This window comes from Ciconia boyciana, chromosome 3 (assembly GCF_034638445.1).
Source record: "Ciconia boyciana chromosome 3, ASM3463844v1, whole genome shotgun sequence".
Classification (NCBI taxonomy): domain Eukaryota; kingdom Metazoa; phylum Chordata; class Aves; order Ciconiiformes; family Ciconiidae; genus Ciconia; species Ciconia boyciana.
In genome coordinates this window covers 94,079,432-94,102,793 of record NC_132936.1, presented here as the reverse complement: position 1 = coordinate 94,102,793, position 23,362 = coordinate 94,079,432, and the positions used below count along the sequence as shown (strand labels likewise).

Below are 23,362 nucleotides of genomic sequence, written 5' to 3'. Positions count from 1 at the left end.
CTGCGTGCGTTCTGTGGCAAGGAGTTCCACAGCACACCCACAGACTCAAGGAGCAGCTTCCTTCGGTGTGCCCATTTTGGGCTTGTTACCCGCTAGGACTAACCCTTGGGAAGCGGGCCACTGCCACCCCTATCGAGCCACCCACACAGAGCCCTGCAATTTATCCTCCACCAGTGGATTCAGTAGCTACTGGTGAGCCAGAAATAGGGGGTTTTGTATCAGGCATCTTTGATACTGGTCCTGGCAGCATGTTTTCTGTGTCTTGGAGACAACACTGCCAAACACATCACCAGCTATGCTATTTTTGAGCTCAGGTGTCACAAAGAAGTCCTGTGCCCTGCTCTGTCCAAACTGGAGTTGTACAAGTTCTCAGACATTTTCTGTGGGAAACAGGCACGTGGCAGGTTTTGACCCTCAGATAGGAGCCCGAGGGCATGGCCAATAACATGGTACAAAGAGCACAGGACCCTCCCAAGAATGGGAGAAATAAGGCTATATGATGCATAGGCCTTTTGGAAACCGAAGCAAGGCTGCCAACGTTCAAGATCGTGTTCCGTGTCACCGTCACAGGGAGAACCCAGGCATCCTAATTATAACACACTGCCCTAAACACTCAACCCCTATTTCTCCAGAGAACAAAAGACAAAAACATCTTTGCTATAATATGTGAGAACCCCCCCCAGTTATTCCTGTAGGTTTTGGGGTGCTCTACTGTTAGATCATGTTAGAGAGTGGGACATCTGGTACTGTGGCATTTCTGATGTGACAAAATGGTTGGAAGAAGCAGGGAGGCTTTTAAGAAGACATGAGAACTGAAGTAGAGGTGGTGCCCTTACTGGGGTATCAATAGGTTTGTTCTCCAGATACCCTGCAGAGACATTCATATCTGTTCCAAGCAGACGTAAAGCACTAGGTCATATTAATAGTATTCATTCACTTTCCATAATGCATCAAGCCAGAAAAGGTCTCACACTTCTGCCTCTGGTAGGTAGAGAAAATAGCCTTTTCGCTCCTGGTTAAATATGTTTTTAGTTGTTACCCATGCAGTAAATTTGCATTTAATTTCTGGAAAAATTTTGACAGAGCCTGCATTTTAAACCAGTGACCACAGATACCTATCCTTGTGCTGGTATTTGTAGCCTAAATATAAAACTGGATTTTACAGCATCTTTTTTATATATATATATATATACACACACACACATAACATTGGGTTTAGCTTTATTTTGTCCAATAGCCCAAATGTGATCAAAATTTAGTCTTTTGTTCCAAAGCAATCAATGATTCCTAGCGGTCTGCTGCTTTTTCTCTCTTAAGAAGATGTGTAGTAGAAAATTCCCTCGTGTTAGGATGCAGGATTTTCTAAGCTTGGAAACTAATGCCTATTAAATTTAGAAATTTCAAGGATATTTCATGCTGGCTGCCTGAGCCTTCCAGAATGCATCGCTCCAATTAAATTACTCCTTATTAATGCAACAAGGGGAGTGTGGGTGAAGGAACGTGCCTCTTGCTCGGGTTAAACAACATCCCTTTGCCATTGCTGGTCGGCAGTGTTGACTGCACGGGTGCCATTTACCTCTGCAATCATTGTCCTCAAGGAAATCTGTGCCATTAGTTAGGTTTTCCTTGGCTACACTCAGACTTCATGTCTGCTGGGAGGAGATCCAGGTGTGCCCTTTTTTATTTTGGAAGGAACCCGTAGGGGTCACTAATTTGTGGCTGGGGAACTAGTTTCTGTTCAGCATCACTAGACAGGGGTCCGCATCTCCATGGGCAAGATGCCAATGGTTCACAAACGCGCAAAGTCTGAAACCTCGTGAAGTAGGTAAGTTTGTAGCTCATGCTCTGGGGTGTATTTCAAAGATGGGAATTGCTGTTGTTGGAAACTCTTTGATCCCTGCTCTGATCCTTCCCTTTCTAACAGGCTGCCTGTGTGCTATTTGCTTTTTTTCCATCCAGCCCCATGAGAGTCTATTTCTTCATCAGCACAATTATTTGTGAGGCTCCACAGAGGTTTGTGGCTCGGGTTAAATTGCTTTCCTCCCTGCAGCAGCCCAGCAGGATACCCAGGGCCCTCCCTCGCATCCCCCCTAGAAATGGAAAGTGGATTCAGAGCTGCCCAGATGCTGTTTGACAGTCCTCAGGACATCTTGTCCGATATAACTCCGGAGCAGTGGTGACCACCCCAAGTGCCTGGAAACTGAGCCAAATCCTCCCCTGGCAAATGTTTTGTTCTGCCTGAGATTTTTGGCCCATCACCCCCAGAAAAGAATAAGGCATGGCAACAAATGGCTCAGGGAATTTAGCCTATCCCTAGTTACGGTCCGGGGAGTCACCTCCCTCAAAGCAGAAAATAGGTTTCTGTTGCAATTTGCCTTCTCTACACTGAGCGGTTGGAGCTGAGGCATCCTGGTCTGGGGAAGCATCCCCTCGTCACCCCACTCTTCCCACAGACCCAGGCAGGCGGGGGAGACGAGGCTGTTCTGGGGAAGGGGCTAAAAGCCCACCGCACAACCATCTGCATTACTTAGGGGCCATCGCATGGGCTGGGGCTGGTGGCGAGGATGACGTCCTGGGGAATGGCTGCAATCCCACCTTGGGGAATGGCTGCGATCCCACCTTCAATGCACCGGGAGCAGCTGTTACTGGGGCAACACGGACTCATTCATCACTTAATCGTGGTGCCGGGGCTCCTCCATCCCAGGGGATGGCCACCTGCCCTCTGTGTGCCCTGTGCTCCTGTTCAGCACCTGAATACTTCAGACAGCTTGCTTACCCCCACCTCCCCTCCCCGCCGCCCAGAGCCAGCCATACTGCTCACCCCTCTGTCCTAACCCCTGCCTGGGCTCCTCTCTTGCTTACAGTAGTATGGCTTCACCAGGCCTGTTCCCAAATCACTCTGATGCAAGCAGGGAGAGACACAAGCTCTAATTCAGTCTGGCAGCTGGGAGGTTTAACTCTCCTGAGAGCAGAGCCGAGCTTGCATGAGTAATACCTCTGGCAGCACTGCGCGGCTTGCTAGGGACCAGCAGAGTAGCCACTCGGAGCACTGATAGGAGGCAAGGACTGGGCTAGCGGGGGGCTGCAGGGCTACAGTGAGGGGCTGGGGTGAGGCGGGAAGCAACTCAAGCAGAAGCAACTCAAAAATGGAAGTTAACCCATCCTCCTTTCTAATGGCCATCAGGGCCAGAGTGGTGATGCTGAAGCCTGGGATGCAGCGTTGTCAGCACCCGTCCTGCGCTTTCTGGCAAGGTGAGCTGAGGGGTGGTTGGGTGACTTGCGGTTTTTGTTGTCTTGGGTAGTCTCTGCCGGGTAAACTGTGCTTAGAGAGTCATGAATAAATGATAGCCCAGCGATGGAGCACTGCCTTCCACAGCTATTCCGCGGGGAGGGAGGAGCGCTCTTCGTTAGAGCGCTGTGGCCAGACAGAGGGTATCAGAGCCACCCTCTGGAAGTGAGTCTGTCTCTCCACTAGCTATAAAGGGAGCCCCAGGTGACGAGATTTCTCACCTAGGGCACAGTTTCACCATCTATTTAAGCATGGTTTTATTATCAGTTCTCCAAGACCATCTGCCATCCCCTCCCCATTTGTAACCACATCTGCCATCTCTGTTGCAAGAGCTCTGAGCACACACAGCTGCACACACACACACACATAAATAAATACATACCGAGGCCTTATCAGCCATGCATTTGCCCACATGTGAGCAGACAGCATTGCTGCTGCAGCCACTGAGCTGACAGGAGTTACACAAGGAGGATCTAATTTAGAATGAAATTTTGTTAAAATATCTGTGAGTTTTATTCGTTCACTTTGTAAGCTCGAGGATTTTTAGTGCGTCTTTATATCGCTCACATTCTGCTTGTGGAAGTGAATGCCGTGGCCGAGAGTGGGGTGAGTTAAGTGTGATCCCCGTTCAAAGAATGAATTAATCCTCGTTGTCTGACTTCCTACACATCATACACACGTATACACACAGTGAATGACAAAAGGAGCTAGAAGCTGCCCTGTCCACTGCAGGACTCTGGGCAACAGTGGGAATTGTGTGTCCTTCTCAGGGAGCGCTTTAGCTGGGCATCTTGCTGACCACCTACCACGCGTAGACAAACCTGATCTGCTCTGGGTTGTGTCACCGTACTGGCGCGATGGGTCCCAAAATGTTACGGGAGCGCACAGCAGAAGGACGAGAGGCATCCAACATGGACTGCAAGGAGGAAAACTCCGACTGGAAACAATCCCTTACTACAAAAGCAAGCAGGTGCCCGGAGCAGCATCCTTGGAGAGATTCAAAGTGACCCTGTGATTTCAGCCAGACTTACCACAAGAGGGCAGCCAGTGTTTTCTGGGCTGATTACCCCAGAAAATGGGTACCTGAGGAGGACCTGCTTTGCACTGGTCTGTTAGAAAGCTTGGCCTCACTTCTAGGCATTGAATCTTTAAAAGTCATGTTCCTGCTTTACTCTGTTAGGCCAGAAAGCAAAGTGTCCCAGTTTCGTGCACTACAGAGCTGATTTGCTGTCAGATATATGGAACAGCAGTTGGAGGAGAGAGCCTGTCGTCTTTCCTGCGGCTTTCCTCGCTCTCCCGGGGCCTCTGCTCCCAGCCGAGAGGCACACGTGGCTTCTGGGCTGAGCTCCCTGAGCTGGAGCTGGAGTCCCAGGAAGAGGTCTGGGTTACTGCTCAGGGTGCCCAGAGGCATCTCCAGTGTGGAAAACGCAGTGGGAGCTTTCTCAGATGAGGGTCTGGCACCTTTCTGCTGGACTCAGGACTCCTGCTGCTGGGGACGGGGGGAAAGGGCTGCATGCCCAGGAAACGGGGCAGCCCAGTGCTTGTGTGGGACCAAAGCTGTGTGGTGGACAGTCTGCATGGGGGGAATCCAGCACCAGTCACATTGCCTGGTGTCAATTACTATGGCAATAACTGCTTTTAACAATTTCACGTAACCTGTGTTGCTTAAACATGGTGGAGGACCACAGCTGGCAATTAAAGTACCATTATTTTTCCTCAGACCAGACACAGACTGGGCGTAAACTCCCTTTCTCCGTCTCTCTCAGCCTCATCTCACCCAGTTAACAGCTTGAGGAACAGTGGAGAAGACACTGATGCCAGGCCCAGGCTGCAACTGATGTGGGCAGAGCTTGGGTTCAAGAAGTCGGGTGCAGAGAGCTGGGTTTCACTTAGGAAATCAGAGGGCTGTGCTTGGGGACAGGTCATTATCAGGGACAGTACCGGCGGTCACAGGTCGCCTGGGGATTCCTTCCCATGCCCAGGGTCTGCCCCGATACTCTTGGCAGTGCAGTGAGGTGGGAGAGCCTTTCTGAGCCGAGTTTCTTGCCAGAGAGGTTATTTTGAGTAGCTCTGGGTGCCTTCGAGTGGCGTGCGTTGACACTGACCTCTAGTGGGAATAGATCCCTGTGTCTTTATTTTTTCCCTGCAATTTTAACCATTTTAAGTGACACATCTTAAAGGGGACTGGAGAGGGCCCAGAATTAGAGTTTCGGTTTTAAAATCCTCGAAAGCAAGTCAGAACATCAAAATTGGCCTCATATTATATTTAAATGTTTTTACTCCCTCCGCCACTACCTGCCAATACTTTTATATATATATATATATAAAATATATATGCATGTGCATGTGCATGTGCATGTGTATATATATATGTATATGTATATGTATGTGTATATGTATATGTATATGTATATGTATATGTATAACTCCCTCTATTTAAAGCCTCTGAAAATAATGTAAGTCCAAAAAACCCGCATGGCCGGGCAGAAAAGCTCTCTGACGGGAAGACAGCATAAAACAGAGCCCAAGCCTTGCTGAATGAGTGACAGAAGGCAAATAATGAGGCAGAGTGGCCAAGTTCATCTTTCAGACTTTCCAGTCAAATTGTCCGAAGGGATAGTAGAAGCACACCCAGCCAGAAGAGAGACGCCAAGGAGATGGTGCCTGAGATGGGTATTTGTGGGTGTAGTTGGAAGGTCAGGGCGCAGAGCGGCTGGACCTGCATGCCTGAGTGGCATAGCTGACATTAATGGGGAGTGCCTGGTCTCTGCAGCTCCGCTGCAGCAGACCACTGCAACACAGCCCTGGGAGAGCACTAGCCAGCTCAAGAAAGTTCAAGGCTTGCCTCAGGGAAGCTGCAAGATCACTAGCTCCAGCTAAGTGCACATCAGCAGCAGAGGAAGGCCACCTCCAGGGGCTGCTCTGCAGTCAGAGGTGTAGACAGCTTGCTGTAGACTGGACCGTAGAGTCGCAAGTGGTGGAGCTCGAGTTGCCTCCCTGCAGAGCTGGTCCAGGGCTTATTGGCTCAGGCTCTGTGCTTTGGCTGAACCACTCCTGGACCTGTGCTAGCCCTGGAAGCAGGCTCCGCACCTATGCCGCAACTGGAACAGGACATCGCAAGATAATCGAGGGGTGACTGCCACTTGCTGCAAAGCCAAGCAGCAGCTAGTTCACAGAAAAGTGAAATCTTTGTGCATCACTACACAGGTTTGTGCTGATTTGGCCAACATGGATTTCTCCCAATACCTGATTTCATCCATGCAAATGTCTATAAGAAATCATTCCATGATGGAGCTGCACCTCTAGCAACATCTAGTATGTTACTAGAGAAAATGGCAAAGGCATTTTGGAAGGTACTTGATGGGTACCCTAGTAGCACTTGGGTACAGAAAGCTGAAAGTGTAGAAATTCTGGCTGGGGGTCAGGAACATCAACTGCAGATGCACATGGAGCTGGGATGCAGCCACCACCAGGGTGCGAGAGGGAGCGACATGAATATATGGCCCAGATCCCTGACCTCCGTTGGACAGAGCTGATAAGATGTGGGAGAAGCTCTTTTCCCTTAGCAATTGTAGTCTCGCAGCCAGCCAGTGCCAGGGACACAACTGGAGATACTGAGACAGATCCTGAGCGTGGGAGGAAAACTTGTGACTAGAAGTTATTGATGCCAACAGAGAATTCCCCCGCCTGCCTCCTGCTGCCCTCACACCCCAAACCCTTTTTTCCTGCTTGGTCGGAGGCACTTTTCGTGGGTAGGTCGCCTGCAGCTAGGCTGTGGTTAAAGGCCTGGCGGCCAGTGCTGGGGGAGTGACGCAAACCCAAAGCGGCAGCTGCAGCACAGGAGGGGGAAGTCATTGGCACTTTGCATGCGGTTTGTGTGAACTCGGTCCCGTACCCACCACCACGCTTTCCCAGGTGAGCTCCCCTGCAGGTGTGTGGCACGAAGAGATCCCTCCTCTCCTGCTGGGCTGAACTGGAAAGGTGGGTGCCCCGCGGAGGCAGAGAGGCATGCCAAGCAATAAAAGCAACAAGTGAAACTGATTTTAAAGTGTCACCTGCGTTCAGAGCTACCTAGGTTGTCTTCTGTGGAAAGCTCACTGCTTGGGACACTGGAAAGCAACTAGATGAAGTCTAGTCTATGCAGATCCATGATGAACACAACCGGATGGTTTTGATGTTGGAAGGAGAGCACTGAAACGCAGCCTGGTCAATCATTCACAGGCAGAGAGCTAGGCCTTCGTTTGAGCTTCTATTTTCAGCTTTGATCTCTGCGTCCTGGCTGCTCTTGTGTGAGCCCCGGCAGCTACTCTGGGCTTTGGGCTTTCTATTTGCAACACAACAAGGCGGCGGGAAGCAGCTAGACCAAGTGACTTGTACCTGTAACTGTAGTGACCACCTGGCCTTTCCCTTTGCCTGTACAGGCAGGACAGACAAGAAGGTGTCTCGGTGGGTGAAACGGGTTAAACCATGCACACGGGAAAAGCAAACGTCTCCTTCGCACCTATCTCTGCTACCAGTAAGTGACATCCACCGTACCATTTCCCACAGAGCCTGCAGCTTCAGTGAGCACCTGCGCACGCAACAGCATCCTCACCCACGCACCGCCGGGGCTGGCAAGCTCCCTCTCCCACCCCTGGCAAACCTGCCTGCTATTTAAAGAGCCCAGACAAACAGGGCAGGGGAGGAGGCAGGTCCGGGACGCACCGGCGGGCACTGCCCGGCGTAGGGAAGCCCAGCGTGGCCACCTCCGCAGCGCGCCCCAGGCTGCCGGCCCTCGCCCACGCGTGCCGCGCCCACGGGTGGGTTTTCTCCCTCCTGCTGCTCCTGCGCCGCCCCCGGACGAAGCGGGCGGGCAGAGGCAGCCCCCCGTTTAGGGGGTGCAGGGGGGTGCCGGGGCAGCGCGGCGGGGCGGCCGCGGGGGGAATCCCGGGCAGGCGGGGCCGGGCGCGGCTGAGTCAGTGCGGGCAGGGGCAGGAGGAGGAGGAGGAGGAGCCGCGGAGCCTTAGCCTCCGCGCCGGCCGCCGCTCGCTGGCTTTCCGGCCATGAGCCCCCCGGCGCCGGGGCCGGGGCCGGTGCCGGGGTCGGGGTCGGGGTCGGGGCCGAGGCGGGCGGGCGGCGGGCGCTGAGCGATGTCGCGGGCGGCGGGCGGCGAGTGCCGCAAGGAGGCGGCGGGCTGGGAGGGCGAGGACGGGCAGTGCGACTCGGGCATCGAGTCGCTGCGCTCGCTGCCGGGCGGGAGGGAGACCCCCGCCGCCGCCGAGACCCCCCCCGAGGCCGCCGCCGCCGAGACCCTCGCCGAGACCGCCGCCGCCGCCGCCGAGGAGCGGCTCGACTCCAGCTACGGCTCCGGCGCCCTTCCCGAGCCTCTGCCCGGGCTGCCGGCCGCCTGCCGCGCCGAGGAGCCGCCGCCGCCGCCCGAGGGGCTCAGCCGGCAGCAGCTGGAGGCGCTCACCTACGTTTCGGAGGACGGAGACACGTGAGTGACCGCGGCCCCTGCCCGCCCGCCTTCCCGGGGGCGGCTTGCGAGCGCCGGGCCCCCCGAGCCCCGGGCTTGGCCCCTCCGAGCCCCGGGCTTGGCCCCTCGCAGCCGGCCCGCCGCGTGGAGCCGGTGCCTAGAGATAAGCTGGGCTTTATCTGCAGTGGTCCCCAGCCCTCTCCCGAGGAGCGCCCGTTCAGCCGGGCTGGGAAGGACTCCCCGAGCCCCTGTCCTGCGAGCCTCCCGCCTTGCGCTGCACACGGATGCTTGGCACCCTGGCGTGGGTCTGGGTGGGTGAGCAGTGGGGCGTCTGAGCCAGGTCCAGCAGAGTGAGCAGGGAGAGGCACCCCAGGCAACGTGGCACAGAACGGACCCGCCGGAGGAAGCCGACTTCCACTTGCGATGGGGCTGCTAGCAACTAGAAGGTGGTGTGGGAGCAAATCAAGCCCCCCCGCTGTCTCTTCCCCAGAGAACGCGACGTTTCCTCCCCAATGGGGAAGGCTTGGCTGTGTGAGATGGTGCGTAAGCAAGACCCAAAACGAGATTGGCTATGCAGGGCAAGACCTTGAGATGGCTGTGTTAGGGCACAGATACCGCTCAGCCGAGCAACCCAAGAACTATCTGTTCTCAGGTGGAAATCGCCGTGCTTTGCCAACCCGCCTGCACAACCGCAGCCTTCGGCACGGTTGTGACGCACGCCCTGCTACAGGGCTGCCCTCCTGAGCCTCTGTGACGGGGATGAGTGTTTCTCATAATGAGGGGGGGCTTCCCACATCCGTAATGCCCTCTAAAGGGCAGAGGCATCACGCTGGAGGTATTTGGTTTGGCTTCTGGTAAGTGCCTTCAGCTAATCACAGCTCTTTCCTGTCGTACATTCCCTCAACGGAAGGTTTTCATCATGAGTGCACACAGGGAGCATGAGCGAAGCGTGCTCGCAGATGAGAAGGGCAAAGCTTTGCCCCAAACCCAGGCTGGAGTTTGATATTGAGTAATGGTGCAAGAGGAAGAGAAACTAAGAGGCACTGAGACAAGCAAGCAAGTGTCTTCAGCAGCAGGAGCAGCGAGGAGCTTCTGTCCTTGCCTGGCAGAGCTTATCTAGTTCTGAGGCTGAAGATGAGCACGGAGCCAGCCCGAGTGTTTACTTCCCGGTTAGGAAGGAGCCTGTGCATCTGCTAATTACTTCATTAATGCTCACTGTGGGATCTGCTCCGAGGACTGGCTGGAAGTCTAGGGGCAAGCAAGGTTAGACTAAACCCAGCCTCCCATGCTCACCAGCCGGGTGCCTGGATACTGCTTTCTAGTCCTGTCCTGTATCTACAGGCTGGCTCTGGGGCTCCTCAGCATGGAGGAGCTTTGCCACCTTTCCCAGCTGTAATGCTAGAGCCAAGGTGCCCACGGAGAGAGCCAAGGGTCTTTTAAGCAGAGCTGCAGAAGTAACGCCTCAGAAAAGCCCCCTGGGCTAGTCCGTTGCAGTGTGCCCAGGGCTCCCCGCTTGCTCTTCTTAAGTGAGTCTGGTAGATAGTGCTGCTTGGAGATGCTTTTGCTGCTTGGGGCTGTCTTGTAAGGTGGCTGAGCCCTTTGCTTGTCAGACTTGCTTGGCCAGAGCCTAATGCAAGCATCTCATTAACTAGGGAAACATTAATCGGTGGTGCCTTGGTTACTGTAGGCAGGAGAGCGCTCCAAACAGTTGCAGCTGCTCTTCTGTTTTCTCTCACTCACAGTGCAGTTCAGAACAGGAAATCTGTAAAGAGCGAGGGAGGGAGCGAGAAGTCTGACGGTGCTGCAGCTCGTACAGCTCCGGGCTGGCCGTGTCCGCGCAGGAGCCGGCTTTCCTGGGATCTGCTCCCAGCGCTGGGAAAAAAAAACTATTCTTGTGGTTAGAGCGGCAAGGCTGTGGATTTCTGCCTCTGCTATTCCTGTCTCTCCTCCTGACCTTGTGGGAGAGGTAGGCGGCATTTATATTTAGAAATGCTGAACATCCACTACTTGGTCGATGCAAATGGGGACTGCGAGCGCCCAGCGACTCATTGAACTGCCGCCGGTTTTGTATGCAAAAACAAGTCAAGTCGGGCTGATACTAATGCTAAAGTCTATGGAGCCAATTGCTCATCCGGTAACAGAAGGTCCCCAAAGAAAAGGGATCATATGGCCACAGGCTGCATCCCTTTCATCCAGCCAGACAAACCCATCGACTTTTCATCTCCATTCGCAGCACATTTCCTTGTGTGCCTTGCTTGAATGTCTGCCACAAAACAGCTCCAGGCCAACAATTAAAATCATACTACCATTATATTTCAGAAGACTTGGGCAACAACACTTTCCTGTAATTGTAATTCTGAAAATACAAAAACTTCAGGGGTTTTGGCCAAGTAGTTCCTGTTTCCCCAGATGTCCTGGCTGGTAACTGAGCGGAGGGGAGCACTGGGCTCACACAGAGGGAGCTGGCAAAAGTCTTGGCTGTCCATCTGGCAGAAGTCTTGGCTGTCCATAGCTCCCCCGGGCTCGCCCACCCATGCCACCTCGAGGTGTGCCTGCGAGGGGGCTGTGTTTGTCAGCCTGCCGCTTGTGGGGGAAGTGTACGAGGTGGAGGCAGAGGCGAGGAGCATGTGCTTGGGTGGTTGGAGCGTCAGCAGGATCTTCCTTGGATACCTTCCTGCCTGCCTCCGTGGCAGAGGAGCGTTAACCCAGGCAGGATGAAGCAATGGGGCTAAAACTGGCTCTTTCTGCGCTCAAAATTAGAAAGGGTCCTGCTTCTAGAGGAAGGAAATTGGCCAACAGGGGAGATTTGGGTGTGATGGCCAGTGAAACGTGTGGGTGACGTCTTCCAAGAATCATTTGCCCACGTGTCAGCCCCCCCCAACCCCCAGTGCCACTCGCGGTCCCTCTGCCTCTGGGAAGTCAGAGCTGCAGTAATTGGGCACCGGCACATCAGTCCCCGAGAGAGAGCGGCAGAGTTGGCGTGGCAGGAGAGGTCAAGGATGAGGAACAGGGTGACAGGCAGAAGGTGCTGGGTGCACTTAGGGCAGTGATACGTATCACTGCCCTGTTCCACGACCGGGTAGAGGACAAGCCCTGTGCACTCAAGCAGTCTCCTCCAAGCATCTGTTTCTTCCACATAAACCAGCTCCTTTTCTGCTGAACGGAGTCCCGATGGGACTGCTCTGCATGCAAGTGAAGAGAGGGGCTTTCCAGCTGCAGGCATGGCTAGCTCTGAGAAGGCTGCAGGCAGCTTTATCACCGTGGCCCGGCCTCCGGACAAGCTCAACCTTTGTTAGGATTCACCAAGGAAACCCCCTCCTTTCCGGCATTGCCAGGCAGATGCATGAGTCCAGTGTCCTGGGAAAGGGGTGGGTGTGGGACCAGCTCCTTCGAGGTGGGATGGGGTGTGACGGGATCGCCTGTTGCATTCCAGCACAAGGGAAAACCTCCATTTGCTTGGGCTTATGGCAGCCTCTGCCAGCTCTGGAGAGGCAGTTGATTTGTCAGTGTGGGAAATTAGGCTGAGCTTCCTCTCTCTAGGACTATATATTCTGTCTTAAACTTAAAAACATGTTTCCCTTTCTGCCCGTGCTGGTCTTCGGGCCACACACCAGTTTATGCCGTCGGTAGCTGATGCCACGGTGATGGGCCCCTTGGGCAGCTGAGTAGAGCACATGCAGTCTTGCTCTGGGCTCTCTGGCTGTGCCTCTGCAGGAGGGTGGCCGTCTTCTGCACAGGGCTCTGCATGCAAACCAGCGCGGCTCCGCTGCGGGGGTGAAGGTCAGGGGTCCGCAGCTCAATTGTGGGAGAGAGATCTCAGCCTCCTTCAGATGGAAAATGGGACCCAGCAGTTTTGGTTGGGTGCATGTTTCGGGGAGGGAGGGGAGCGGAGGAAGCCTGACTTCCTCCTTCCACCAGAGACAAGTGCTGCCCCGTCTGCTGATAAGAAATCACGTGCCGGTGACTTGTGGGCTGAGATGCCTTAACAAGGGCTTGGGAACAGTTAATCGAGTAAAACTGGGGCCCCACGGGAGCTGATGTTCTGAGCTCTCCTCCGCGTGACGGTAGCGAAGGGGCCTTCCCTGCTGAGCCCTTGCCTGCGTGGGTAGGCATTGAGCGCGAAGGCTTATCTAGGGGGGCCAAGAGCCACTTCTAACCATTCACCGGCGTGTGCCAGTCGTAACCCTCCCATCTCGTGTAGCCCTGTGCTAGAGATCTTCCCCGTGCAGGGGAACAGAGGTTGTCCCCATTCAGGCTGCCTGCTCCGGTGTGGCTGCTTGCTTGGCGCTTGCCCTGCTGAACAGGGTGTTGCTGAACCCCCGTACCCCTGGATCCCAGCGTGTGCGCCTGGGGGAACGCTCGGCGTGTGACAGCAAAGGAAAACCACTGTGAAAGAAGAAAACAGAATCAGAGGACTGGAGAGACACAGTTTTAGGAGAAGGATTAAAGTCCGATGCAGAGAGCACACCTGGTTGCTGGTCAGGCTGGGAGTCCCCCTGCTCGGCTGGGCTGGGCTGTTGCTGGCTCCCAGCAGAAGGATGACCATAGTTAATGGGAAGCAGGGATTCTCTGGGTTTTTCCAGAGAGGCTTTGGAAACCTCCTTGCCCGATTGCCAGGGGAGTTTAAGTCCATGTGCTAGGTTGCTCCCTAGCACACCGCTGTGGTGGGGCAGAGAAGAAAATGAGTCCTAACATGGGGCTGGCCGGAGGGAGAAGGGAACCTGCTGTGTCCACCTCCTTGTGCCTGGACTCTCAGCTCTTCCTCTGTGCGTGCTCAGGAGTTTGGTGAGCAGGGGAGGGCTTGATGCCCCTCCAAGCGAGGGCAGGCAGCTCTGCACAGGCTCCTTTAGGATGCCCTAGAAGTTGCTGGCTGCCTCAGGGGTCACACACGTACAGCCTTGGCGAAAGGTGGGTAAGTCCTGGCAGCCCTCTGAGGTTGTGCAGGCAAGAAGAGATTTTTTCTTTTCCCTGTTCGGATGACTTCAGCCTGGCCTCGAGGAAGTTTCTTCAGACTTTCCGCCTGCATAGGTTTGCCTTGGAGCTGAGGAGAGGCACAGGGAACTTCAGAACAGAGGAAGGGAAAGAATGGCTGGAAATTTCCATGTCCTAGGATGCAGAAGCCTGATGCCTGGCTGAAACAGATCAGTCGAGATGGGGAGGGCTTCAGGTCCTTGCACTCTGCAGGCAGGCTTGGCCGCTGCTGGAAAAGGGTTGAGCTCAGCTAAATTAACAAAGAAAGTTTTGATTTTTGTTGGTTCGGGGTTTTTTTAATACAATGTGGATAAACGAGGAGTCAGACGTGACTGTGTAGGAAGAGAGGCCGTGGGGTCTGAGCTGTGAGAGTGGTTACTGGATGCCTCTCAGTGAGCTGCGTGGGATGCTCTCTGCATCCCAGAGACGGGAAGTCCCTCTGACTGGGGCAAATGCAGGGCTGAAGCCCTGAGACATCGTAGACCCACGGCTGGTGCCTCATTAAAAGAAAATCCTGAGGCAGCGAGGATATGTGTGTGGGGCTGTAAATGATTGTTAGGGTGTGTTGGACCGGCTCTGGCAAAGTCCAGGCACTGTCCTCTTGCAAGAGGCTGTTCTGACCTAAAGATATCTTTGTGTGTACAGAAACTGTAGAACATATTTTCCTCCTGATGAGCAAGAATGGTAATTTGCTCCATTTGAAATGGAGTTGCCATGGCCAGTGCACCTTTCGGGATGTTTGCTGCTTTTATTGCTATCATTCATCTCGCTTCTCGGCCCATGTCTGTGAAACCAGCTCCACCTGCCTGGGATGGGCTGACCTGCTTTCTGGCTTGCCTCATCCCTGCAGCGATGGTAGTGCAGGACAGACCCCTCGTTTTGCAGGGGGCAGTCCATGTGCATCTGATGTTTAGTGTTTCTGCAATCCAGGATCCACCACCTGCTCAGAAACAGAGCAAAATGCTCAAACGTGTGGGTGCAGAGTGGGGACAATGTAAGGCCAGGGGCACAGTACGTGGGGGAACGGGGGCACCTTCACCTCCCCACCTCCCCCTCCTCCTCCCCCACCTCACTGAAAAACGAGGTGCCCGCAGCCCTCTCGCAATGCCTCCCCTGCCAGTCAGCCTCCAGCACTCCTCATCCACCAGCACCTGGACCGGGCCCTCTGCAGAGCACCACAGGAAAGGCGGAGGCTGTCTCCCCTGCTCGCCCATCGCTTCCCACCTCTGCCTTTGGCCCCAGGAGCAGCAAGCTGAGCAGCAGCAGCTGCCCAGGCTGGAGATCAGGGGGGCTGAACCCGATGGCAAAGCCCAGGGAAGGGGAGAAGAAATCTGCAGAGCAGGAGACCCAGGGCAGGAGCAGAGGACATGGGGATGAGCCTACAGCCCGCTGGGATCTGCTGCTCCCCTGGAGCTGCCAGAGGGCAGCTGGCACAGTTTTATGGAGCCGGGCAGCATCACATTGGTATGCAGGGAGGAAGGGAGCTGGGCTGGGCTGGCAGAGGGCTGCAGGGCAGGATGGAGCTGTGCTTGCTGAGCCTGCTGGCAGAGGTTCCTGCTGATGGCTGAGGAAGCGGTTAGCAGTGCAGGTTACAGGGCTGGAACAGGAGAGCAGGGTAAGCGTGGAATTCCCCTACTGTTTTCCTCCTCCCTCGCTCTCCTCTATTGCTGCTGGGGCCATTTCCTCCCCTGAACAAGTTTCTCTTGTGCAAATTGTTTGCATGATTTCCTACTGCTCTGCTCAGCCAAAATAAGGAGCCAGGAGCTAACTGTTCCTGCTACAGACAGGGATCTTATCTAGAGAGGGAGAAAAATTTGTCAAAGCAAATTCTACTGAATGCTGATCCCTTGTACTAGACGCTTCTGGGGTGAGATGGTGAAGGGAGAGGCTGCTTTGAGGACAAGGTGTCTTGCTCCACAGATGGGGGGATCTGCATGGTCAGCCCCTTTTCTAGAGGGAGGGAAGAGGATAGCCGGAGAACTGGTGGGACTTCATCAGTTCTGCTTGTGTGTCACAGCTGGGTGTCACCCTTACCCTTACTCCTTGCCTCCAGTTGCAGGCATCCTCAGACATGGACACTTTTCCTACCAGGCGCTCGGAAGCCTGGGAGATGGACAGCACTGTGGAAATGGGTGTTCTTCTGTGCCTAAACTAGGACCACCTTGGACACGGCAGTGCTGCGTGTTCAGACCCGTGGACATCCCCAGGGATGGCCCTGACCCCTCTGCTCCAGGATGGTTATCTCTCTGGTGATATGTAGGTGACCTTGTGCCAGGGATGCCCTGTGCCCGTGGGACCTTTGCGATCCAGAGCACTAATGAGGCCCCTTGTGCCAGGACGGAGGTGGTGAGCAAGCGGAGAAGCCGTGAACGAGCCCAGCAGTCTGTCCTACTTGGCTGGCCACATTTCCCCTGTCCACAGCTCCTCCTCCTGCCCTTTCCAAAACTCCCTGTTGCGCTTTCCAAAAGTCCCATGGCTGCAGGCAGGAGTGCTGCAGGCAGGAGCAGGGGAGGGAGGGAGGGAGCAGGGAAGCAGGGGAAGGCGGAGGAGAGGCGTGCAGGCAGCTGAGGGAAGGGCAAGGGTCCAAGTGTGGCGGGGTGGAGGGCTTGTTCTGGCAAAGGCACGGGGCCGTGGCTGGGTGAGGAGGGCTGTCTGGCAGCGAGCGGGTATCTCCATCACTGCACCCTGGCTCTGGGGCTCAGCTGTGAGCAGTGCGTGCCAGCATGCAGCAGCCCGTCAGCGGCTGGACCGCGCCGCTGCCGTGGCAGAGAGAGAGGTGTGCTCGTAACCTCAGCCGGAAGAAAGTGGAGATTGGCATGATGCCTGCGCCTCGGGTCTCCTGGGCGTAGGAGGTTTCCCAGGTTAGCAGGAGACAATCCCGATTCCTGGTTGGCATCACTGCCCGTGGCGTAGGGTGCCTCAGTGCACACGTGCTCTCGGTGGGCTCATCCCAGCCCGGTGGCCTCGCCAAGATTCCCCAAGCTCACGGCTCTCGCAGCCGTTTCAGGAAGTTGAGGCCTGGCAATGAGGAAAGGGGGGAACGAATGCAGAAATGAAAGCACAGGAGGAGACTGTGCCCGGGTAGAGAAGGAAGAGGGAGGGGGGAAAGCAATCCTTCAAAGCAGGCATGTCCCAGCTTCAAGGTGAAAGCCTGACCTCTGGCCGGGTGGGGATGATCACCCCCATCACCTCTGTGGCATAGATGCCCAAACTTGCTCGGCATCAGCGGAGCCCCGGAAGGCTCCACCGCCTCGTTGAGCTGCAAAGCCACCCAAGCCAGGAAGAGCAAGGTGCTGGTGGCGGTGGAGGGCTGCCCGGGGTTTCCGCCTCCCCTGGGTGACTGCCTCACTTGTCCCCACGTGATGGCACGGCGTGGCGTGTGTCATGGCAGAGGGGCTGGCGGGGATTCCTGGGGGTGCGGGGGCTGGCTGCAGGGGGGGCACGACCCCGGACGCTGCTCTCTCACCCGGGAGCCCAGCATGGCTCTGGAAAGTGAAAGCAGCAGAGGTTTAAAGTTCAAGCTGAATTGCCTTGGAAAGTCCCCTATCTGAGCAGTCCTATCTCTGCCATACCTGAAAAAGGCAGATCCCGTGGCCTCCTCCTGCACGTGGCGCCTGGGAGCGGGTTTGGAGAAGCAGGGGCTGTCCCTGCAAGCGGGCAAAGGACACCTCGGTGCAGGTGCCGCCGCAGGGACCGGGGGCCTGATGCAAAACCCAGCAGGGAATCACCCTGCCGGGATCGTACCCGGGCTGCGGCCAGCGAGAGCCTGCCAAGAGGAGGGGTATTCTTGCAGCTGGTCCCCCAGCTCTGCCCCTCGCTCCTGCCCCCAGCTAGCCTGGCCTTGGCCCCTTGGCTGTTCCCCTGCCCCATGGTCCACTGAGGGCAGCCGGACCCTGCCCGTGGGGCCGCTCGGCCCGGATCGCAGCCCCCTCCCCTGCCCCAGGGAGCGCCGGCGGTGGGGGGCACCCCATGGCGGTGCGGAGGCAAATGTGGGTGGCCTCTCCTTCCCGCGGGGAATTCCCTGCCGCAGCGTGACCCGGGGCTTCCCCAGGGATGCAGCCTCTCCTGTCAGCCTCTCCCCTGGCGGCAGGGCGAAGAAGAACCGGCCTTCTTTTGCCACCAAAAATGGGGCTCGGCTGAGGGTGCCCGGCGTCCCGGGTGCTGGCTCGACCCTCGGGCAGCGCTTGGCAGGAGGTGGATAAAGGACATTTTGGGGACTGGCCTCTGGGCTCCTCAGCACACCCATGTCCCCCCTGCAGCTGGCAAGAAGTCAGCCCCAGCCCCGCTTCTTTGCTGCAACGCTTTAGGGCCAGGTCTTGCCTTCCTGCCCGCGGAGGGATGCTGTCCATCCCCCACATTGCAGGTGGCATCCCAAAGCTGGGCTGTCCGGCGAGCAGGTTGTCTTTCTGGGGCTGGCACAGCTCTCGCCCTCCATCCCTCGTCCCTGCCCGCCTCCACCAAGCAGCGTGGGTGGCAGGAGCCCGCTCAGAGCCTGGCCTTTGGTTCAGAGCTGATCCCTGACGGAGATAAAAAAAAGCCACTCAGGGGCCCCAGCGCAGGCCGTGAGGAGGTAGCAGGAGGCTCAGCTCATGCCTGCCATGCTCTGCAGAGCGGGAGCTGCTGCCCGCTCCTCGCTGCTGCCCGCTCCTCGCTGCTGCCTGCCATGGCCGGGGCTGGCCTGGGGGGCTGCCTGGCCTGGGGGGCTGCCCTGCGGCAGGGGGCTGGTCCCTCTGCACAGCGGGGCCCAGGAGTGCGGCAGGTCGGTGGAGGGGACTGGAAATTCCCTCTCGGCTCTGCCTCCGTCACGCTCTCACTTCTGTTCTGACTGCGCCGGGGGCCGGCATCAGACTCAGCTGGAAATAAAACCTCTCCTTGGGCTGGGGGACTCCGGTCTGCCCGGCCACCCCATGGCCATGGGGGCCACAGTCCTGAGGATGTGGGCTCCCTGCTGGCCACCGAGCTCCGACAGCCACACCTCCGATGTCCCTCTGTGCCGGCGGGCTGCGTGCCAGCCCTGCCACAGCAGTGCCAAAAGGGAAGGATGTGGGGGAGAGAAGAGGAAATCGGTGCGGGCCAGCAGGTCGGGTGGCATGGGGACTGTGCCACACAGGTGCTCTTGGACCAGCACTGGCCTCCTGCCCAGCTTTGGCTGCCTGCCTTAGCAGAGGGAAAAGCAGAAGTGCGGTGCGCAGCTGGCAGCGGGGAACTGGAATTCCCCAGGCAGCTGCCAGAGCCCAGACCTCCCTCCGCAGCCGCCAAACCTGGCCCCTGGGCTCTGCGAAACGCATCCCAGGCTCTTTGGACCTGCCACAGCCGGAGGCCTGGCTATGGGCAGTGCCGGGTCCGAGCCCCACGTATGCTGTGAGGTCTGAGGGAGGACCCTGCGGTGCTTTGCGGGGACAGGAGGGTCCATTCCCTGTGGGGATTGGGGTGAAGGACTGCCCTGGGGAGCCTCAGGCCGTGTTCCTGCCTTGCCCTGCTGCTGAGCTTCCCCAGGGAGAGGGCAGGGTGGAGGAGCTCCGAGCTGGTGGGAAGGGAAGGGGACTGGGGGAGGCAGGGAGGTTATTCCTCCATGCAGCAGTGGAGGATCTCTGCCCCTGAGCATGGCTCTCGGGACTCATTTTTCTTTTTTTTTTTTCCCCTCCCCCATTCCCTTTATCCCCTCTGTAGGTTGGTTCACCTGGCCATTATCCACTGCATCCCAGCTGTGGCACTCTGCTGCATCACTCAGCTGCCCAGGGAGGTGCTGGAGATCCAAAATGATCTTTTCCAGGTATGCAGATGTGATAGGCAGAAGGTGGGAGGAAGGCAGGTGCTGCAGGCTGCTCCCTGGGTAGACGCCCAATCCATCTGCCCTTTCCCCAGGACCCCCCAGCTGCTTACTCCAGAACATGGTGAAGATCCCATGTGAGCAGCCCCTTTTCAGGGAGGGGAAGAAGGGTGTGGGAAACCCTGAGAGAGAGGTGTGCCAGCTCCCAGCACCGCAGGGTGACGGGGTCCTTTACGAGGCCCCAGGATGTTGCAGACATCCCCGGAGGGTGGAGCAGGCGTGGCTTGAATGTGGCAGGGTAGATAACCTGGGAGAGTGGTATCTGCCCCCACGGGTGATCCTTGAGCTGAGATGCAGGGGGGCAACAAGCCATCCACACCCCCCGGTGTCAGCCACGCTTAACCCCAGGACAGGGACAGGCTTCTGCGTGGCAGCCTGCCCGTGCCACCAGGCTGGCTCTTGGCTGATGTGGCTCATCATGCTTGGTGTCCTGCGGGGCATCCCCCGCTTTCCTAATTTCTGTCCCCACCTCCTCTCTAGACCCCACTCCACCTCGCCGTGTACCTGGAGCAGCCCAGCGTGATCCAGGCGCTGATCCACAAGGGAGTCAACCCCTGGCTGCAGGACCGCAATGGAAACACTCCGCTGCACCTCGCCTGCGAGCAGCAGCGCCTGTGGTGTGCCCAGCAGCTGCTGCGGGGCACAGCCCCGACGGAGGGCACGGCCCAGCCCCACGGGCACCACCGGGACCTGCAGCTCCAGAACTGGCAAGGTGAGACCTGGGGGCAGCCCGCTGCAGAGACGGTGGCTGGGTTGGGGCAGAGACCGTGCGTTGCAGGTCTCTGGGATCTGGGAGCGCATGCAGGGATCTGGGAGCGCAGCAGAGCGGGCGCGGGGCTGGGGTTGGCGTGCCTCGGGGTGGTCCGGGCTGACTGGCTATGTCTCCTGCCTCCCCATCCCAGGCTTGGCCTGTTTGCACATCAGCACCTTGAAGGGGAACATCCCGATGATGTCTCTGCTGCTGGAGAGCGGTGCCAACATCGATGTTCGGGTAAGGCTGGGCATGGTGCATGGCTCCCTTGGGCACTCCCTCCAGCCTCGGGGCAGGCACTGCTGTGGGGCTTGGAGGCACTGAATTTTGAGGGAGCAGAGAGAAAAGGTCCTTCAGGGGCTGTTGGGTGCCGTGACAGCAGTTGGGGTGGGGACTACCCCCTCTGCACCCTGTCAAGGGGGTGCGGGTGGGTACTGCGGGGCCCATCTGAGGGGACCCCGCACCCACGCCCTTGTGGTCTGCGGGTTGCAGGAGGGCACGAGTGGGAAGACCCCACTGCACCTGGCCGTGGAGTGCCACAACCGCAGGGCTGTCCAGTTCCTGCTGCGCAACGGGGCGTACGTGGACGCCCAGATGTACAATGGGTGCACCCCGCTCCACCTGGCTGTGGGCCGCAAGGATGCTGCCATCGCCGCCATCCTCTCACACTCGGGGGCTGACACCCTGCTGAGAAACATGGAGAATGAGACAGCCCAGGACCTGGCTGATGGCAACGATGACGTGAGTCTGCATGGGGGGAGGCCTGTGGCTCTGCAAGCGTGTTGGGGGGTGCAGGAGTCAGATGATTTGGGGGGAGCTCCTAGGAGGAGTTTCTAGCCGTGCCCGTCCTCCCCTATAGGGTGCAGGCGTTGGCTGTGGGGATGCATGGGGTGACTGCCTGCTGCCTCGAGCCCTAGGGAAAGCCCAGCCAGGATTTCTTGGCACTTCCCCGGGGAGGTGGGAGGCTGCAAGGGCTGGGGAGACAGTTCTGGGCCCCTACCCCAGCCCTGGTGGAGACACGACCCTAGATCCTTACACCTCCGCACCCTTGGCCTTTGCAGCTCCTCGCCTTGCTGCCCTTCGATGACCTGAAGATCTCAGGGAAGCCTGTTGTGTGCTCTGAATGAGCGGCTGGACTCCTTTGGCCGATCAGGCTGCCTCCTCACTCTGCGCTGTTGCCCTGCTGCCCGCTGAGACCTTGCCTGCCTGCAGTTCAGTGGGAGCAGAGGCACTTTGGGAGACATTACCCCCCCCTCCCCCCATTGGAAAAGTTTTGTTGTCCTCAAGGCTGCCTTCTCGGATGGAAGAAGGTGGCACTATGAACACTACACGGGGGAGGTTTTTTTACTATTTGTGCCCTGCAGCAGGACTGAATTTCCCCTCCCTGCCATGGGTCTGACTTGTGGGGGTCTCCAGCTTACCCAGGGAAGGAGCAGGAGTGGACTCCTTTTCACGCTGTACAGTGGATGGAGCATCCTCTGGCACCCGCAAACACCATCAGAATAAGTGTGGGGTGAGGAAAGTTAACACACACTCTAATAAACATTTGGTTTTGCCGGGGGCGCCTGAGGTCTCATGTGATCTAACCCACCCCACTCCCCCGCAGCATGGGGAGGCTGAGCACTACCCCGGGCGCTCGGGCATGTGAGGGCTGCCGAGGCTTCCCCAGCCCGCCTGCTCCCTCGGGTCCTGCTCCCCTCCTCACACGGCAGAAGGCGAGCAGGAACACGGGGTTTCCCCGCTTGCAGAGCCTTTCCAGTGCTCAAAGCCCAGGCGGGGGGATCCCAGCCTGGCGCTCCATTCCCATGCCATCCTGCTGAGTGTCTGGCACTGGGGCTGAAGGCAGAGCATAGGAGGTGCCAGAAGACCAGGTCATGCATCCCTGCTTCTGCTGTCGTGCCTGACGTCTCGCTGCCTTACTGTGCCGCAGTTTCCTCTTCTGCAGAGAGGACAGAAAGATCCTGCCCCATCTCCTGGCTTGGGAGGGTGTTAAAAAACTTAGGGCATGGGTCTTCCCTGGGTTTTAGATTCCCCCAGGCTGAAAGCAGAGGAGATGGCAGGGTTATCTCCACATCCCGTCTGTTGTTCAGCTCACCACCCTTCCCTGCCCCCTCGCCAAGCCAGAGGAGCACGTGCAACGCATTAGGGAACCAGCAACAGAAGGTGCTGTGGGAATGGAGACACGAAGCGCGCCTGACCCCACCTCAGCCGGGGAAATTCCCCACTTGCTGCCTGGGAGCAGCTGCTATTGTTTGGGGCAAATCCCAGATGGCGCAATCACCCAAGATGCTCTGGAGTGAGCCGTTGTCTTCCTCCTCCCTTCTTGGAAAGACAGATAGCGAGGGAATGCTGCCAGGAAAGCAGCCAGGCTTCCCCCAGGCCTCTCTGGAGCTTGCCTGGTCTCTTCAGCAGCCCTGGGCTGGATTGCTCCGTTTCTTTGGAATCTTTGCCTCTCGCCTTCTGGCAGGGCCTCAGCCCTGCTGCAAACAAGCCGTATTCTGCTCATGGGCCTTGGCCAGCGCCTGCCAGGAGCAGGTGCCCCTGGGGCTGCTCCGGTGCCACCTTCACCGGGGACGTGTGGCACTCCCGGGTGGCCCAGAGCGGGAGCGACGGGCGCTGCAGGGCAGAGCGGCGTGGTGGGGCCAGGGCTGCAGCTGGGTGGGAAGGGGAGGAAAAAGGCAGAAGCAAGTGATCCGCACTATCTTTTTTTTATTTTTTATTTTTTCAAATGAGTGTCTTGTAACGTATTGCTGGGTGGCCACCTGGTGGCTGCAGCCGGCCCTGCAGCCTCGCCTGGGGCCGGGATGGGGGTGCAGGGCTGCTGGGCTGGGGGAGCGTGGGGCGAACGTCCCACCCTGCCCCACGGCCCCCGGGCAGCGCCCGCCACGGGGAGCGGCTGCGGTGTGTGCCCGGGGGAGGGCGGGGAGCTCGGCGGCGGCGGCCCCGAGCCCCGGGGCAGGGACGGTGGGAAGCCTGGGACAGAGGGATGAATGTCACGGGCTTCTGCACCGCAAGCGGGTTTTTCCCTGCGTCAGGCTTGGCTGGAGCTGAGCGACAAGCGCGGGT

At 57.5% G+C, this 23,362-nt stretch overlaps 1 protein-coding gene across 1 annotated transcript; it reads left to right on the top strand.

The window, feature by feature from the left end:
- The first annotated feature begins 8,276 nt into the window (after positions 1–8,276).
- NFKBIE (NFKB inhibitor epsilon) lies at positions 8,277–21,858 on the top strand. The gene is made up of 6 exons (XM_072858175.1): positions 8,277–8,765; positions 19,386–19,488; positions 20,026–20,257; positions 20,448–20,536; positions 20,789–21,037; positions 21,358–21,858. Exons 1-6 carry the CDS (start codon positions 8,419–8,421, stop codon positions 21,421–21,423), a joined length of 1,086 nt encoding a protein of 361 aa, XP_072714276.1. The 5' UTR covers positions 8,277–8,418; the 3' UTR covers positions 21,424–21,858.
- The last annotated feature ends 1,504 nt before the right edge of the window (positions 21,859–23,362 follow it).

Excerpts from the sequence above, each read along its gene's own strand:
- NFKBIE (XM_072858175.1), top strand. The coding sequence starts at position 8,419 with ATGTCGCGGGCGGCGGGCGGCGAGTGCCGCAAGGAGGCGGCGGGCTGG. Across the intron at positions 20,258-20,447 it reads GCAGCTCCAGAACTGGCAAG|GCTTGGCCTGTTTGCACATC; the intron begins GTGAGACCTGGG and ends TCCCCATCCCAG. Across the intron at positions 21,038-21,357 it reads TGGCTGATGGCAACGATGAC|CTCCTCGCCTTGCTGCCCTT; the intron begins GTGAGTCTGCAT and ends TGGCCTTTGCAG.